At 43.5% G+C, this 16784-nt stretch overlaps 1 protein-coding gene across 1 annotated transcript; it reads left to right on the plus strand.

Moving 5' to 3' along the window:
• Nucleotides 1-2034: 2034 nt before the first annotated feature.
• zgc:153284 (uncharacterized protein LOC751696 homolog) lies at nucleotides 2035-7918 on the plus strand. The gene is made up of 3 exons (XM_046293136.1): nucleotides 2035-2194; nucleotides 3708-3875; nucleotides 7330-7918. The coding sequence occupies exons 1-3, from the start codon at nucleotides 2150-2152 to the stop codon at nucleotides 7390-7392; spliced, it is 276 nt and encodes a 91-aa protein (XP_046149092.1). The 5' UTR covers nucleotides 2035-2149; the 3' UTR covers nucleotides 7393-7918.
• The last annotated feature ends 8866 nt before the right edge of the window (nucleotides 7919-16784 follow it).

The following is a 16784-nucleotide window of genomic DNA, read 5'->3' on the forward strand; positions in this document are numbered from 1 at the left end:
GCAAAACAAATTCTGTACTTCCTGTTTGCGTGGTCTTTCTAAGTACCAGAAAGCGCCACTAGGGGGCAAATAACACCATTGAACACAATGAAAATCCAATTTAACCATTGTAATAAAATAATCTGTTACCTTCTAACAGGATGGCAGCACACTCCCAGTGTCTAGTGTAAAGCAGACTGAACCAGGTTTTCCTCTGGGATTTTGCCTGTGCTTAGCTCCATTCCATTTATGTTGTATCCTGAAAAACTCCCCAGTCCTTAACGATTACAAGCATACCCATGATGCAACCACCACTATGCTTAAAAATATGAAGTAATGTGTTGTATTGGATTTGCCCCAAACATAACACTTTGTATTAAGTACAAAAAAATGTGAATCGCTTTGCCAAATTTTGCTTTAGTGCCTTGTTGCAAACAGGATGCATGTTTTGGAATATTTTTAGTCTGTACAGGCTTCCTTCTTTCACTCTGTCATTTAGGTTAGTATTGTGGAGTAACTGCAGTGTTGTTGATCCATCCTCAGTTTACTATCACAGCCATTAAACTCTGTAACTGTTTTAAAGTCACCATTGGCCTCATGATGAAATCCCTGAGGGGTTTCCTTCCTCTCCGGCAACTGAGTTAGGAAGGACGCCTGTATCTTTGTAGTGACTGGATGCATTGCTACGCCATCCAAAGTGTAATTAATAACTTCACCAGGCTCATGCTTTTTTAAAACTCATCTACGAATGGGTGCCCTTCTTTGTGAGGCATTGGAGAACCTCTAACAGCTGTTGGAAGGAGTGGAGGACCAAGGTGCAGCGTGGTACGTGTTCATCTTTATTATTGGAACTGAACACTGATGAACAAAAAACCAAAACAGTTCTGTCTGGTGCAGAAAGACACAAAACAGAAAACAACTACCCACAAAAACCCAGTGGGAAAAAGCTGCCTAAGTATGGTTCTCAATCAGGGACAACCAGGCTGCCTAAGTATGGTTCTCAATCAGGGACAACCAGGCTGCCTAAGTTTGGTTCTCAATCAGGGACAACCAGGCTGCCTAAATATGGTTCTCAGAGACAACGATAGACAGCTGCCTCTGATTGAGAACCACACCCGCCAAACAACAAAGAAATCCAAAATATAGAAAATAGAACATAGAATGCCCACCCTAGTCACACCCTGGCCTAAGCAAAACAGAGAATAAAAGCCTCGCTATGGCCAGGGCGTGACACCTCCCTTATCTTTGTGGTTGAATGTGGGGGTACAGAGATGAGGTAGTTATTTAAAAAAATCATGTTAAACACTATTATTGCACACAGAGTGAGTCCATGCAACTTATTACTTGACTTGTTAAGGAAATATTTACTCCTGAACTGATTTAAGTTTGCCATAACATGGTGCTTGAATACTTATTGACGCAAGACATTTCAGCTTTTCATTTGGAAATTAATTTGTACACATTTGTAAAAACATAATGTCACTTTTGACATCATGGTGTATTGTGGGTAGTGACAAAACATCTCAATGTAATTCAGGCTGTAACAACAAAATGTGGACAAAAGTCAAATGGTTTTTCTGAAGGCTGTATATATCTACTGTATACAGCGTCTGCATCTCTTCAGACCTAAGACAAAACATTCTCTGAGGTGCTCAATGGTATATCTCTCTCTCTCTTTGTGTGTGTGTGTCTGTGTGTGATGCGTGTGTGTTTATCTATCTATGTGTGTGTGTGTGTCTATCTATGTGTGTGTGTGTGTCTGTCTATGTGTGACTATCTATGTGTCTGTCTATGTGTGTCTATCTATGTGTCTGTCTATGTGTGTGATGCGTCTGTCTGTCTGTCTGTCTGTCTGTCTGTCTGTCTGTCTGTCTGTCTGTCTGTCTGTCTGTCTGTCTCTCTGTGTGATGCGTGTGTGTGCTTGGGTCTGTGTTTGTGTAATGTGTGTGTAGTGCGTGTGTGTGTGCGTGTGTGTGTGTGTGTAGTGTGTGACAATAGCAAGGAATAGACATAACAGGAGTGGTCGGCAGCCAGGGGGTGTGGCCAACAGGTAAGCCATGTTTAAACCTGTTCACCTTGTCTGCTGCAACACCTTGAAGCAGTCTACACTCCACTGAATCACAAACTTAACTGGATCATATTATATAGATATTTTGTATCATCAGGTATCATGTCTATCGTGGTGTATTTCAGCAGCGTGAGCGGATCCAGAGAGGTATGTGTTCTCACCTGTCTCATTCATTTACCTGGCTGCATCCACCTCACCACTCTGCCTCTTTAGCTGAGGGATATAAAGAAGTCGAACGGAACATCAACTTTCTTGGACTAACACTTGTACTTCTCTTACTAGCTCTGACTTACTAGCTCTGGCTTACTTATCTCTGACTTACTAGCTCTGACTTACTAGCTCTGACTTACTAGCTCTGGCTTACTAGCTCTGACTTACTAGCTCTGGCTTACTAGCTCTGGCTTACTAGCTCTGGCTTACTAGCTCTGGCTTACTTATCTCTGACTTACTAGCTCTGGCTTACTTATCTCTGACTTACTAGCTCTGACTTACTAGCTCTGACTTACTAGCTCTGACTTACTAGCTCTGGCTTACTAGCTCTGACTTACTAGCTCTGGCTTACTAGCTCTGGCTTACTAGCTCTGGCTTACTTATCTCTGACTTACTAGCTCTGGCTTACTTATCTCTGACTTACTAGCTCTGACTTACTAGCTCTGACTTACTAGCTCTGACTTACTAGCTCTGGCTTACTTATCTCTGACTTACTAGCTCTGGCTTACTTATCTCTGGCTTACTAGCTCTGGCTTACTAGCTCTGACTTACTAGCTCTGACTTACTAGCTCTGGCTTACTAGCTCTGACTTACTAGCTCTGGCTTACTTATCTCTGACTTACTAGCTCTGACTTACTAGCTCTGGCTTACTAGCTCTGACTTACTAGCTCTGGCTTACTAGCTCTGACTTACTAGCTCTGACTTACTAGCTCTGGCTTACTAGCTCTGGCTTACTAGCTCTGGCTTACTAGCTCTGACTTACTAGCTCTGACCGTAGCTGATAGCTGCTTTATCGACAAGAGTTGTGTACTGACTATGAGTTGTGGTTGTCTTACCTAGCTAGCTTAATATGAATGACAGGAAGCCGCTCTGAGCAAGAGAATCTGATAAATAACTCAAATGTAAAGGTTTTCCTGGCTGCACCTACCAGGCCACTCCCGACTCGGCCTGCCTCTGTCACGCTAACAGATTTCCGTGGACCACGGAACCAACCGTAAGCAGGCTATCGGGCGTCTCAGAGTAAAAGTGGTGATTAAGAATCAGTTGTGCTTTTTCACAACGCAATGATTTAGATTACATGGACAGATCCTAGATCAGAACTCGTAATCTGAGATACCGTCACACCGTACCTGAGCTCCACTATGAATGTGTTGGAGCTCTTACTGTCTCATATAGTAAACTACGACCTCTGTAATCATTATAATATTAAGTTATATAGTAAACTATGACCTCTATAATAATCAGAATATTAAGTTATACTGTACCGCTACAGTATAGATCGTTCATTTTTTTTTTTACAATATCCTTCTATAGGGGATTCTGATTCACCCCTATGGGCCCTGGTCAACAGTAGTGCACTTTATAGGGATAAGGGTGACATTTGGGAAGCAGACAATGTTATATCTAAATGATACATATGACAAAATAGTATTACTACTGTTCCCGTCAGCTAAAGCAACAGCAGAGCCAGATCTTCTCCTTCCTGGACTCTAAGAAGATCAAGTACCAGGCGGTGGACATCACCCAGGGGTCAGAGATCAAAGAGGAGATGAGGAAGAAGACAGGAAACCCTTTCGCTCTGCCACCACAGGTCTTCAACAAGGACGTCTACTGCGGGGTGAGTCTAGAAGACCGCTAGCACAAGGCCAGGGCTGAATTATAAATGGCCCCGTTTCCAATATAGTCCACTACTTTTGACCAGGGAGCCTATTGTGTATTGTGTGGGCCCTGGTCAATAGCACCAAGTAAGGAGTAGGTACACATTTGGGGAGCTACTGACTAGAGCTACTGACCAAACTACTGACTAGACTACTGACTAGACTACTGACTAGACTACTGACTAGAGATACTGACTAGAGATACTGACTAGAGATACTGACTAGAGATACTGACTAGACTAGAGATACTGACTAGACTAGAGATACTGACACTGACTAGAGATACTGACTAGACTACTGACTAGAGATACTGACTAGAGATACTGACTAGAGATACTGACTAGAGATACTGACTAGAGATACTGACTAGACTAGAGATACTGACTAGACTAGAGATACTGACTAGAAATACTGACTAGAAATACTGACTAGAGATACTGACACTGACTAGAGATACTGACTAGACTAGAGCTACTGACTAGAGATACTGATACTGACTACTGACTAGACTAGAGCTACTGACTAGAGATACTGATACTGACTACTGACTAGACTAGAGCTACTGACTAGAGATACTGATACTGACTAGAGATACTGACTAGAGATACTGACTAGAGCTACTGACTAGAGATACTGACTAGAGCTGCTGACTAGAGATACTGACTAGAGATACTGACTAGAGCTACTGACTAGAGCTACTGACTAGAGATGCTGACTAGAGCTACTGACTAGAGCTACTGACTAGAGCTACTGACTAGAGCTACTGACTAGAGCTACTGACTAGAGATACTGACACTGAGTAGACTACTGACTAGAGCTACTGACTAGAGCTACTGACTAGAGCTACTGACTAGAGCTACTGACTAGAGCTACTGACTAGAGCTACTGACTAGACTACTCTGGTTATAAGGAGCCATTTGGAATGCAGCCTGGGTGTGGACCAATATCTAATCATTACTCAGGCTGCACAATGCCCACAGCTTTAAGTCAACACACACACACACACACACACACACACACACACACACACACACACACACACACACACACACACACACACACACACACACACACACACACACACACACACACACACACACACACACACACACACACACACACCAGTAATTCTCGTTCAGGCAGCATTGGAATTCCACCACAGCAGGGTGTGGCACGGCCACCTGAAAACCTTCATGTGACCACGGTACGGCAAACATCCTTCCTATTGGGGTGGACTTTATGGTCACTGGCATACCCTCACACACCAGCAGCCCCCGCAGGGGGGGGTCCCTCCCCAGATAGCATATGAACACGTCCTAAGCCATGGCAGGGGCTTCCTCAGACCTGGCGGTACGTCACTGTGTCTGGCCCTGCCGTTTAACTGAGCGAAGAAGAAATGAACCTCTGATTGTAGACCAATACTGTTCCATGTTGTTGTTGGGGGTTTATCGTAGCTGGTCCTGTCTGTCTGTGATGCTGTTATTGTGTTTAAAGCGTTGTGTTTGTTCATGTGTCCAAATCCCATTTCCATCTATTTGCATCAGTATTACTCAGAATCAGTGAAACACACTGCATCCACAAACACAGCTCTCACGCTCCCCCTCCCTATCCACGCTCCCCCTCCCTATCCACGCTCCCCTCCCTATCCACGCTCCCCCTCCCTATCCACGCTCCCCCTCCCTATCCACGCTCCCCCTCCCTATCCACGCTCTCCCTCCCTATCCACGCTCCCCCTCCCTATCCACGCTCCCCCTCCCTATCCACGCTCTCCCTCCCTATCCACGCTCCCCCTCCCTATCCACGCTCCCCTCCCTATCCACGCTCCCCCTCCCTATCCACGCTCCCCCTCCCTATCCACGCTCCCCCTCCCTATCCACGCTCCCCCTCCCTATCCACGCTCCCCTCCCTATCCACGCTCCCCCTCCCTATCCACGCTCCCCTCCCTATCCACGCTCTCCCTCCCTATCCACGCTCCCCCTCCCTATCCAATTGATGTTTTTGTCCTCTCTCCCCCATCTCTCATCACTCTCTGCCATCTCTCATCGCTCTCTCTGCCCTCTCTCCCCATCTCTCATCGCTCTCTCTGCCCTCTCTCTCCCCATCTCATATCTCTCTCTGCCCTCTCTCTCCCCATCTCTCATCACTCTCTCTGCCCTCTCTCTCCCCATCTCTCATCACTCTCTCTGCCCTCTCTCTCCCCATCTCTCATCACTCTCTCTCTACTCTCTCCGCCCCATCTCATATCTCTCTCTGCCCCGCTCTCTCCCATCTCTCATCTCTCTCTCTACTCTCTCTCTCCCATCTCTCTACTCTCTCTCTACTCTCTCTCTCCCATCTCTCTACTCTCTCTCCCATCTCTCTACTCTCTCTCCCATCTCTCTACTCTCTCTCTCCCATCTCTCTACTCTACTCTCTCTCCATCTCTCTACTCTCTCTCCATCTCTCTACTCTCTCTCTCCCATCTATCTCTCTCTCTCTCTCCCATCTCTCTACTCTCTCTCTCTCCCATCTCTACTCTCTCTCTCCCATCTCTCTACTCTCTCTCTCTCCCATCTCTCTACTCTCTCTCTCTCCCATCTCTCTACTCTCTCTCTCTCCCATCTCTCTACTCTCTCTCTCTCCCATCTCTCTACTCTCTCTCTCTCCCATCTCTCTACTCTCTCTCTCTCCCATCTCTCTACTCTCTCTCTCTCCCATCTCTCACTCTCTCTCTACTCTCTCTCTCCCTCTCTCTCTCCTCTCCCATCTACTCTCTCTCTCCCATCTCTCTACTCTCTCTCTCCCATCTCCCTCTCTCTCTCCCATCTCTCTCTCTCTCCCATCTCTCTCTCTCTCTCTCCCATCCCATCTCTCTCTCATCTCTCATCTCTCTCTCTCCCATCTCTCATCTCTCTCTCCCATCTCTCATCTCTCTCTCTCTCCCATCTCTCATCTCTCATCTCTCCCATCTCTCTACTCTCTCTCTCCCATCTCTCTACTCTCTCTCTCCCATCTCTCTACTCTCTCTCTCCCATCTCTACTCTCTCTCTCCCATCTCTCATCTCTCTCTCTCCCATCTCTCATCTCTCTCTCTCCTCATCTCTCATCTCTCTCTCTCCCATCTCTCATCTCTCATCTCTCCCATCTCTCATCTCTCATCTCTCTCTACGCCCCATCTCATATCTCTCTCATCTCTCTCTCTCTCTCCCATCTCTCATCGCTCTCTCATCTCTCATCTCTCTCTCTGCCCCGCTCTCTCCCATCTCTCATTTCTCTCATCTCTCTCTCTACTCTCTCTCCCTCATCTCTCCTCGCTCTCTCTCCCATCTCTCATCTCTCTCTCTGCCCCGCTCTCTCCCATCTCTCATCTCTCTCTCTGCCCCGCTCTCTCCCATCTCTCATCGCTCTCTTTCCCTCATCTCTGTCGCTCTGCAGGACTTCTCTGTGTTTTATGAGGCGGTGGAGACTGGAAAAGCAGAGGCCTTCTTTAAGCTGTAACAGACAGAGGAAGATCACCTGCCAGAAGACTCTCCCCTCCACTTCAGAAAGTATTCACACCCCATGAGTTATTCCCCATTGTGTTGTGTTACAGCATGAATTCAAAATGGATTGAAAATGTTTGCAAATTTATTGAAAATGTAATACAGAAATATCTCATTTACATATGTATTCACACCCCTGAGTCAATACATGTTAGAATCACCTTAGGCAGCGAGTACAGCTCTCCCTGGATGTCTCTAAGAGCTCTGAGTCTCCCTGGATGTCTCTAAGAGCTCTGAGTCTCCCTGGATGTCTCTAAGAGCTCTGAGTCTCCCTGGATGTCTCTAAGAGCTCTGAGTCTCCCTGGATGTCTCTAAGAGCTCTGAGTCTCCTGGATGTCTCTAAGAGCTCTGAGTCTCCCTGGATGTCTCTAAGAGCTCTGAGTCTCCCTGGATGTCTCTAAGAGCTCTGAGTCTCCCTGGATGTCTCTAAGAGCTCTGAGTCTCCCTGGATGTCTCTAAGAGCTCTGAGTCTCCCTGGATGTCTCTAAGAGCTCTGAGTCTCCCTGGATGTCTCTAAGAGCTCTGAGTCTCCCTGGATGTCTCTTAAGAACTTTGCTCACCTGGATTATACAACATCTGCACACTATTCTTTTTTAAATTCTTCATGCTAGTCAAGTTTGCTAGACAGCCATTTCCATGTCTTGCCATAGATTTTCAAGCTAATTTAAGTCAAAACTGTAACTAGGCCACTCAGGAATATTCAGTGTAGTCTTGGTAAGCAACTACAGTGTAGATTTGGCCTTGTGTTTTAGGTTATTGTCCTGCTGAAAAGGTGAATTCATCTCCCAGTGTCGGTTGGAAAGTATACTGAACCAGGTTTTCCTCTTGGATTTTAACTGTGCTTAGCTCTATTCTGTTTCTTTTGATCCTAAAAATCTCCCTAGTCCTTGCCAATGACAAGCATACCTATAGCATGATGCAGCCACCACTATGCTTGAAAATATGAAGAGTGGTGCTCAGTAATGTGTTGAATTTGCCCCAAACATAACACTTTGTATTCAGGACATAAAGTGAATGTCTTTGCCAAATGTTTTGCAGTTTTACTTAAGGGCCTTGTTGCAAACAGGACGCATGTTTTGGAATATTTGTATTCTGTAAAGGCTTCCTTCTTTCACTCTGTCATTTAGGTTAGTATTGTGGAGTAACTACAGTGTTTATCCGTCCTCAGTTTTCTCCTATAACAGCCTTTAAACTCTGTAACTGTTTTAAAGTCACCATTGGCCTCATGATGAAATCCCTGAGGGGTTTCCTTCCTCTCCGGCAACTGAGTTTGGAAGGACGCCTGTATGTTTGTAGTGACTGGGTGTATTGATACACCATCCAAAGTGTAATTAATAACTTCACCATGCTCAAGGAATATTCAATGTCTGCATTTGTAAACACTATCATTGCACACAGAGTGAGTACATGCAACTTATGAGACTTGTTAAGCAAATATTTACTCCTGAATTGATTTAGGCTTGAATACTTGACTCATTTCAGCTTTTCATTTTTATTGATTTGTAAACATGTAAAAAAACAAACATAATTCTACTTTAAAATGGGGCATTGTGTGTAAGCCAGGGACACATCTCACAAGTTAAGGGGTGTGAATGCTTTCTGAATGTAAAACCATTGTCTTGTTTAGCTAAATAAAAGTTTTCATATATTTGTTATTGTGTTATTTATCATTGTTACAATGTTTTTATGTTATTTGTAGTAGTCCTCTCATGTAAGTCAAATCTCTTAACATAATAATACACATCAGCAGGAATCATAATTACACACACACACACACACACACACACACACACACACACACACACACACCACACACCACACACCACACACCACACACACACACACACACACACACACACACACACACACACACACACACACACACACACACACACACACACACACACACACACACACACACACACACACACACACACACACACACACACACACACCACACACCACACACCACACACACACACACACACACACACACACACACACACACACACACACACACACACACACACACACACACACACACACACACACACACACACACACACCACACACACACACACACACACCACACACACACACACACACACACACACACACACACACACACCACACACACCACACACACACACACACACACACACACCACACACCACACACCACACACCACACACACACCACACACACACACACACACACACACACACACACACACACACACACACACACCACACACACACACACACACACACACCACACACACACACAGACACACACACACACACACACACACACACACACACACACACACACACACACACACACCACACACACACACACACACACACACACACACACACACACACACACACACACACACCACACACACACACACACACACACACACACACACACACACACACACACACACACACACACACACACACACACACACACACACACACACACACACACACACACACACACACACACACACACACACACACACACACACACACACACACACACACACACACACACACACACACACACACACACACACACACCACCACACACCACACACCACACACACACACACCACACCACCACACACACACACACCACACCACCACACCACCACACACACACACACAGACACACAAAACAACTTCTGAACCTACACGTCCATGCATAACTGACCAAATGATGAAATACATTGCCTTGTATAGAGGCATGACTAGACTACTAAATACATTGCCTTGTATAGAGGCATGACTAGACTACAAAATACATTGCCTTGTATAGAGGCATGACTAGACTACTAAATACATTGCCTTGTAATTTTGAATTCTGTAAAGTAAGTGAGGAAGAGGTTAAAACTTTTTTAAATCTATCAACAATGACAATTAAAGTCTAAAATTAATTGTTTTAATTTCACCTTTATTTAACCAGGTATTTATATATATAACCCTTTATTTAACCAGGTATTTATATATATAACCCTTTATTTAACCAGGTATTTATATATATAACCCTAACCCTTTATTTAACCAGGTATATATATATAACCCTTTATTTAACCAGGTATTTATATATAACCCTTTATTTAACCAGGTATTTATATATAACCCTTTATTTAACCAGGTATTTATATATAACCCTTTATTTAACCAGGTATTTATATATAACCCTTTATTTAACCAGGTATATATATATAACCCTTTATTTAACCAGGTATTTATATATATAACCCTAACCCTTTATTTAACCAGGTATTTATATATAACCCTTTATTTAACCAGGTATTTATATATAACCCTTTATTTAACCAGGTATTTATATATAACCCTTTATTTAACCAGGTATATATATATAACCCTTTATTTAACCAGGTATTTATATATATAACCCTAACCCTTTATTTAACCAGGTATTTATATATATAACCCTTTATTTAACCAGGTATTTATATATATAACCCTTTATTTAACCAGGTATTTATATATATAACCCTAACCCTTTATTTAACCAGGTATTTATATATATAACCCTTTATTTAACCAGGTATTTATATATATAACCCTTTATTTAACCAGGTATTTATATATATAACGCTAACCCTTTATTTAACCAGGTATATATATATATAACCCTTTATTTAACCAGGTAGGCCAGTTGAGAACACCTTTATTTAACCAGGTAGGCCAGTAGAGAACAAGTTCTCATTTACAACTGCGACCTGGCCAAGATAAAGCAAAGCAGATACAACAACACAGAGTTACACGTGGAGTAAACAAACATACAGTCAATAATACAGTAGAAAAAAATAAAAATAAAAGTCTATATACAGGATAAGAGTGTCTGCTAAATGACTTAAATGTAAATGTAATGTAAATGTGACACCTGTATTTAATGAATTTATTTGTCAACATTACCGACAATGACAGCGGATGACAGTGCCACTTCTATTTGCCCTCTCTTCAATCTAAGCCCAAAGGAAAGTGTCTCAAGCCCTCAGGCCTGGAGGGAAGTAAAAGACATTCCTCTACCCAAGAATAGCAAAGCACCCTTTACTGGCTCAAACAGCTGACCAATCAGTCTGTTACCAACCCAAACCTAACTGTGCTTCGGACAGAGAGATCCTCCTCTCTCTACTGCAGCATGGCACGCTGTACCGGAGTGCCAAGTTGAGGACAAAAAGGCTTCTCAACAGTTTTTACCCCTAAGCCAGAAGACTCCTGAACAGGTAACCAAATGGTTACCCGGACTATTTGCACAAACCCTATTTTAAGCTGCTGCTACTCTATGTTCATCATATATGCATAGTCACTATAACCATATCTACATGTACATACTACCTCAATAAGCCTAACTAACCGGTGTCTCTATGTAGCCTCTCGACTGTATATAGCCTCTCTACTGAATATAGCCTCTCTACTGTATATAGCCTCACTAATGTATGTAGCCTCTCTACTGTATATAGCCTCTCTACTGTATGTAGCCTCTACTGAATATAGCCTCACTAATGTATGTAGCCTCTCTACTGTATATAGTCTCTCTACTGTATATAGTCTCTCTACTGTATATAGCCTCTCTACTGTATATAGCCTCTCTACTGTATATAGCCTCTCTACTGTATATAGTCTCTCTACTGTATATAGCCTCTCTACTGTATATAGTCTCTCTACTGTATATAGTCTCTCTACTGTATATAGCCTCTCTACTGTATATAGCCTCTCTACTGTATAAAGCCTCTCTACTGTATATAGCCTCTCTACTGTATAAAGCCTCTCTACTGTATATAGGCTCTCTACTGTATATAGGCTCTCTACTGTATATAGCCTCTCTACTGTATAAAGCCTCTCTACTGTATATAGCCTCTCTACTGTATAAAGCCTCTCTACTGTATATAGCCTCTCTACTGTATAAAGCCTCTCTACTGTATATAGCCTCTCTACTGTATAAAGCCTCTCTACTGTATATAGCCTCTCTACTGTATAAAGCCTCTCTACTGTATATAGCCTCTCTACTGTATAAGCCTCTCGACTGAATATAGCCTCACTACTGTATATAGCCTCTCTACTGTATATAGTCTCTCTACTGTATATAGCCTCTCTACTGTATATAGCCTCTCTACTGTATATAGCCTCTCTACTGTATATAGTCTCTCTACTGAATATAGCCTCACTAATGTATGTAGCCTCTCTACTGTATATAGTCTCTCTACTGTATATAGTCTCTCTACTGTATATAGCCTCACTAATGTATGTAGCCTCTCTACTGTATATAGTCTCTCTACTGTATATAGCCTCTCTACTGTATATAGCCTCTCTACTGTATATAGCCTCTCTACTGTATATAGCCTCTACTGTATATAGCCTCTCTACTGTATATAGTCTCTCTACTGTATATAGCCTTTCTACTGTATAAAGCCTCTCTACTGTATATAGCCTCACTAATGTATGTAGCCTCTCTACTGTATATAGTCTCTCTACTGTATATAGTCTCTCTACTGTATATAGCCTCTCTACTGTATATAGCCTCTCTACTGTATAAAGCCTCTCTACTGTATATAGCCTCTCTACTGTATAAAGCCTCTCTACTGTATATAGCCTCTCTACTGTATATAGGCTCTCTACTGTATATAGCCTCTCTACTGTATAAAGCCTCTCTACTGTATATAGCCTCTCTACTGTATAAAGCCTCTCTACTGTATATAGCCTCTCTACTGTATAAAGCCTCTCTACTGTATATAGCCTCTCTACTGTATAAAGCCTCTCGACTGTATATAGTCTCTCTACTGTACATAGCCTCTCTACTGTATAAAGCCTCTCTACTGTATATAGCCTCTCTACTGTATAAAGCCTCTTTACTGTATAAAGCCTCTCTACTGTATATAGCCTCTCTACTGTATGTAGCCTCTCTACTGTATAAAGCCTCTCTACTGTATATAGCCTCTCTACTGTATAAAGCCTCTCTACTGTATATAGCCTCTCTACTGTATAAAGCCTCTCTACTGTATAAAGCCTCTCTACTGTATATAGCCTCTCTACTGTATAAAGCCTCTCTACTGTATATAGCCTCTCTACTGTATATAGCCTCTCTACTGTACATAGCCTCTCTACTGTATATAGCCTCTCTACTGTATATAGCCTCTCTACTGTATATAGCCTCTCTACTGTATAAAGCCTCTCTACTGTATATAGCCTCTCTACTGTATTTCTGTACTTACCGATTGTTCACCTAATACCTTTTTTGCACTGTTGGTTAGAACATGTAAGTAAGCATTTCACTGTAAGGTCTACTACACCTGTTGTATTCAGCATTTCACTGTAAGGTCTACTACACCTGTTGTATTCAGCATTTCACTGTAAGGTCTACTACACCTGTTGTATTCAGCATTTCACTGTGAGGTCGACTACACCTGTTGTATTCAGCATTTCACTGTGAGGTCTACTACACCTGTTGTATTCAGCATTTCACTGTCAGGTCTACTACACCTGTTGTATTCTGCATTTCACTGTAAGGTCTACTACACCTGTTGTATTCTGCATTTCACTGTAAGGTCTACTACACCTGTTGTATTCAGCATTTCACTGTGAGGTCTACTACACCTGTTGTATTCAGCATTTCACTGTGAGGTCTACTACACCTGTTGTATTCAGCATTTCACTGTGAGGTCTACTACACCTGTTGTATTCAGCATTTCACTGTGAGGTCTACTACACCTGTTGTATTCAGCCTTTCACTGTAAGGTCTACTACACCTGTTGTATTCTGCGCAACTGACAAATAAACGTTGATTTGAGGTGCATGCTGCTACCTACTGTATGGGTTGATTTGAGGTGCATGCTGCTACCTACTGTATGGGTTGATTTGAGGTGCATGCTGCTACCTACTGTATGGGTTGATTTGAGGTGCACGCTGCTACTTACTGTATGGGTTGATTTGAGGTGCATGCTGCTACCTACTGTATGGGTTGATTTGAGGTGCACGCTGCTACTTACTGTATGGGTTGATTTGAGGTGCATGCTGCTACCTACTGTATGGGTTGATTTGAGGTGCATGCTGCTACCTACTGTATGGGTTGATTTGAGGTGCATGCTGCTAACTACTGTATGGGTTGATTTGAGGTGCATGCTGCTACCTACTGTATGGGTTGATTTGAGGTGCATGCTGCTAACTACTGTATGGGTTGATTTGAGGTGCATGCTGCTACCTACTGTATGGGTTGATTTGAGGTGCATGCTGCTACCTACTGTATGGGTTGATTTGAGGTGCATGCTGCTAACTACTGTATGGGTTGATTTGAGGTGCATGCTGCTACCTACTGTATGGGTTGATTTGAGGTGCATGCTGCTAACTACTGTATGGGTTGATTTGAGGTGCATGCTGCTACCTACTGTATGGGTTGATTTGAGGTGCATGCTGCTACCTACTGTATGGGTTGATTTGAGGTGCATTCTGCTACCTACTGTATGGGTTGATTTGAGGTGCACGCTGCTACCTACTGTATGGGTTGATTTGAGGTGCATGCTGCTACCTACTGTATGGGTTGATTTGAGGTGCATGCTGCTACCTACTGTATGGGTTGATTTGAGGTGCATTCTGCTAACTACTGTATGGGTTGATTTGAGGTGCATTCTGCTAACTACTGTATGGGTTGATTTGAGGTGCATGTTGCTACCTACTGTATGGGTTGATTTGAGGTGCATGCTGCTACTGTATGGGTTGATTTGAGGTGCATGCTGCTACCTACTGTATGGGTTGATTTGAGGTGCATGCTGCTACTGTATGGGTTGATTTGAGGTGCATGCTGCTACCTACTGTATGGGTTGATTTGAGGTGCATGCTGCTACCTACTGTATGGGTTGATTTGAGGTGCATGCTGCTACCTACTGTATGGGTTGATTTGAGGTGCATGCTGCTACCTACTGTATGGGTTGATTTGAGGTGCATGCTGCTACTGTATGGGTTGATTTGAGGTGCATGCTGCTACCTACTGTATGGGTTGATTTGAGGTGCATGCTGCTACCTACTGTATGGGTTGATTTGAGGTGCATGCTGCATGCATGCTGCTACCTACTGTATGGGTTGATTTGAGGTGCATGCTGCTACCTACTGTATGGGTTGATTTGAGGTGCATGCTGCTACCTACTGTATGGGTTGATTTGAGGTGCATGCTGCTACCTACTGTATGGGTTGATTTGAGGTGCATGCTGCTACCTACTGTATGGGTTGATTTGAGGTGCATGCTGCTACCTACTGTATGGGTTGATTTGAGGTGCATGCTGCTACCTACTGTATGGGTTGATTTGAGGTGCATGCTGCTACCTACTGTATGGGTTGATTTGAGGTGCATGCTGCTACCTACTGTATGGGTTGATTTGAGGTGCATGCTGCTACCTACTGTATGGGTTGATTTGAGGTGCATGCTGCTACTGTATGGGTTGATTTGAGGTGCATGCTGCTACCTACTGTATGGGTTGATTTGAGGTGCATGCTGCTACCTACTGTATGGGTTGATTTGAGGTGCATGCTGCTACCTACTGGGTTGCTAAACAAAAGAACAAAAAACGATCCATAATATAGAAACAGACACACACAATAAAAAAAGTCACATTCAAATTCAAGTCACATCTTTTGACATGAAGTTTTTGCCTCTGCTGTAAACTCATTGAGACCCCTAAAATAGTTCTGCTGCACTCACAATAATTCACCTTTTTCTCCGATTTATTCTTCGTTTTGTGATGTGTGTACAGTTTATGACCATTGCAATAAATGCTACAAAATCTACTAATTTTTATTTTATTTTTATTAACATGCAAATATATCAGGATGAATCCCTTCGGTTCCTGGAGTGAAATAATCTGGATAATCTCTTATCTGGGTTCATGCAACAAGTGGCAACAGCGTCTCTCTCTGTGGCGCCACTATGGAACGACGCCGTAAAGCGGTAGCGGAGGGTTGCCATGGCGCCGCTATGGAACGACACCGTAAAGCGGTAGCGGAGGGTTGCCATGGCGCCGCTATGGAACGACACCGTAAAGCGGTAGCGGAGGGTTGCCATGGCGCCACTATGGAACTACACCGTAAAGCGGTAGCGGAGGGTTGCCATAGCGCCGCTATGGAACGACACCGTAAAGCGGTAGCGGAGGGTTGCCATGGCGCCGCTATGGAACGACGCCGTAAAGCGGTAGCGGAGGGTTGCCATGGCGCCGCTATGGAACGACGCCGTAAAGCGGTAGCGGAGGGTTGCCATGGCGCCGCTATGGAACGACACCGTAAAGCGGTAGCGGAGGGTTGCCATGGCGCCGCTATGGAACGACAC

The sequence above is a fragment of the Oncorhynchus gorbuscha genome, linkage group LG12, assembly GCF_021184085.1.
Source record: "Oncorhynchus gorbuscha isolate QuinsamMale2020 ecotype Even-year linkage group LG12, OgorEven_v1.0, whole genome shotgun sequence".
Lineage (NCBI taxonomy): Eukaryota > Metazoa > Chordata > Actinopteri > Salmoniformes > Salmonidae > Oncorhynchus > Oncorhynchus gorbuscha.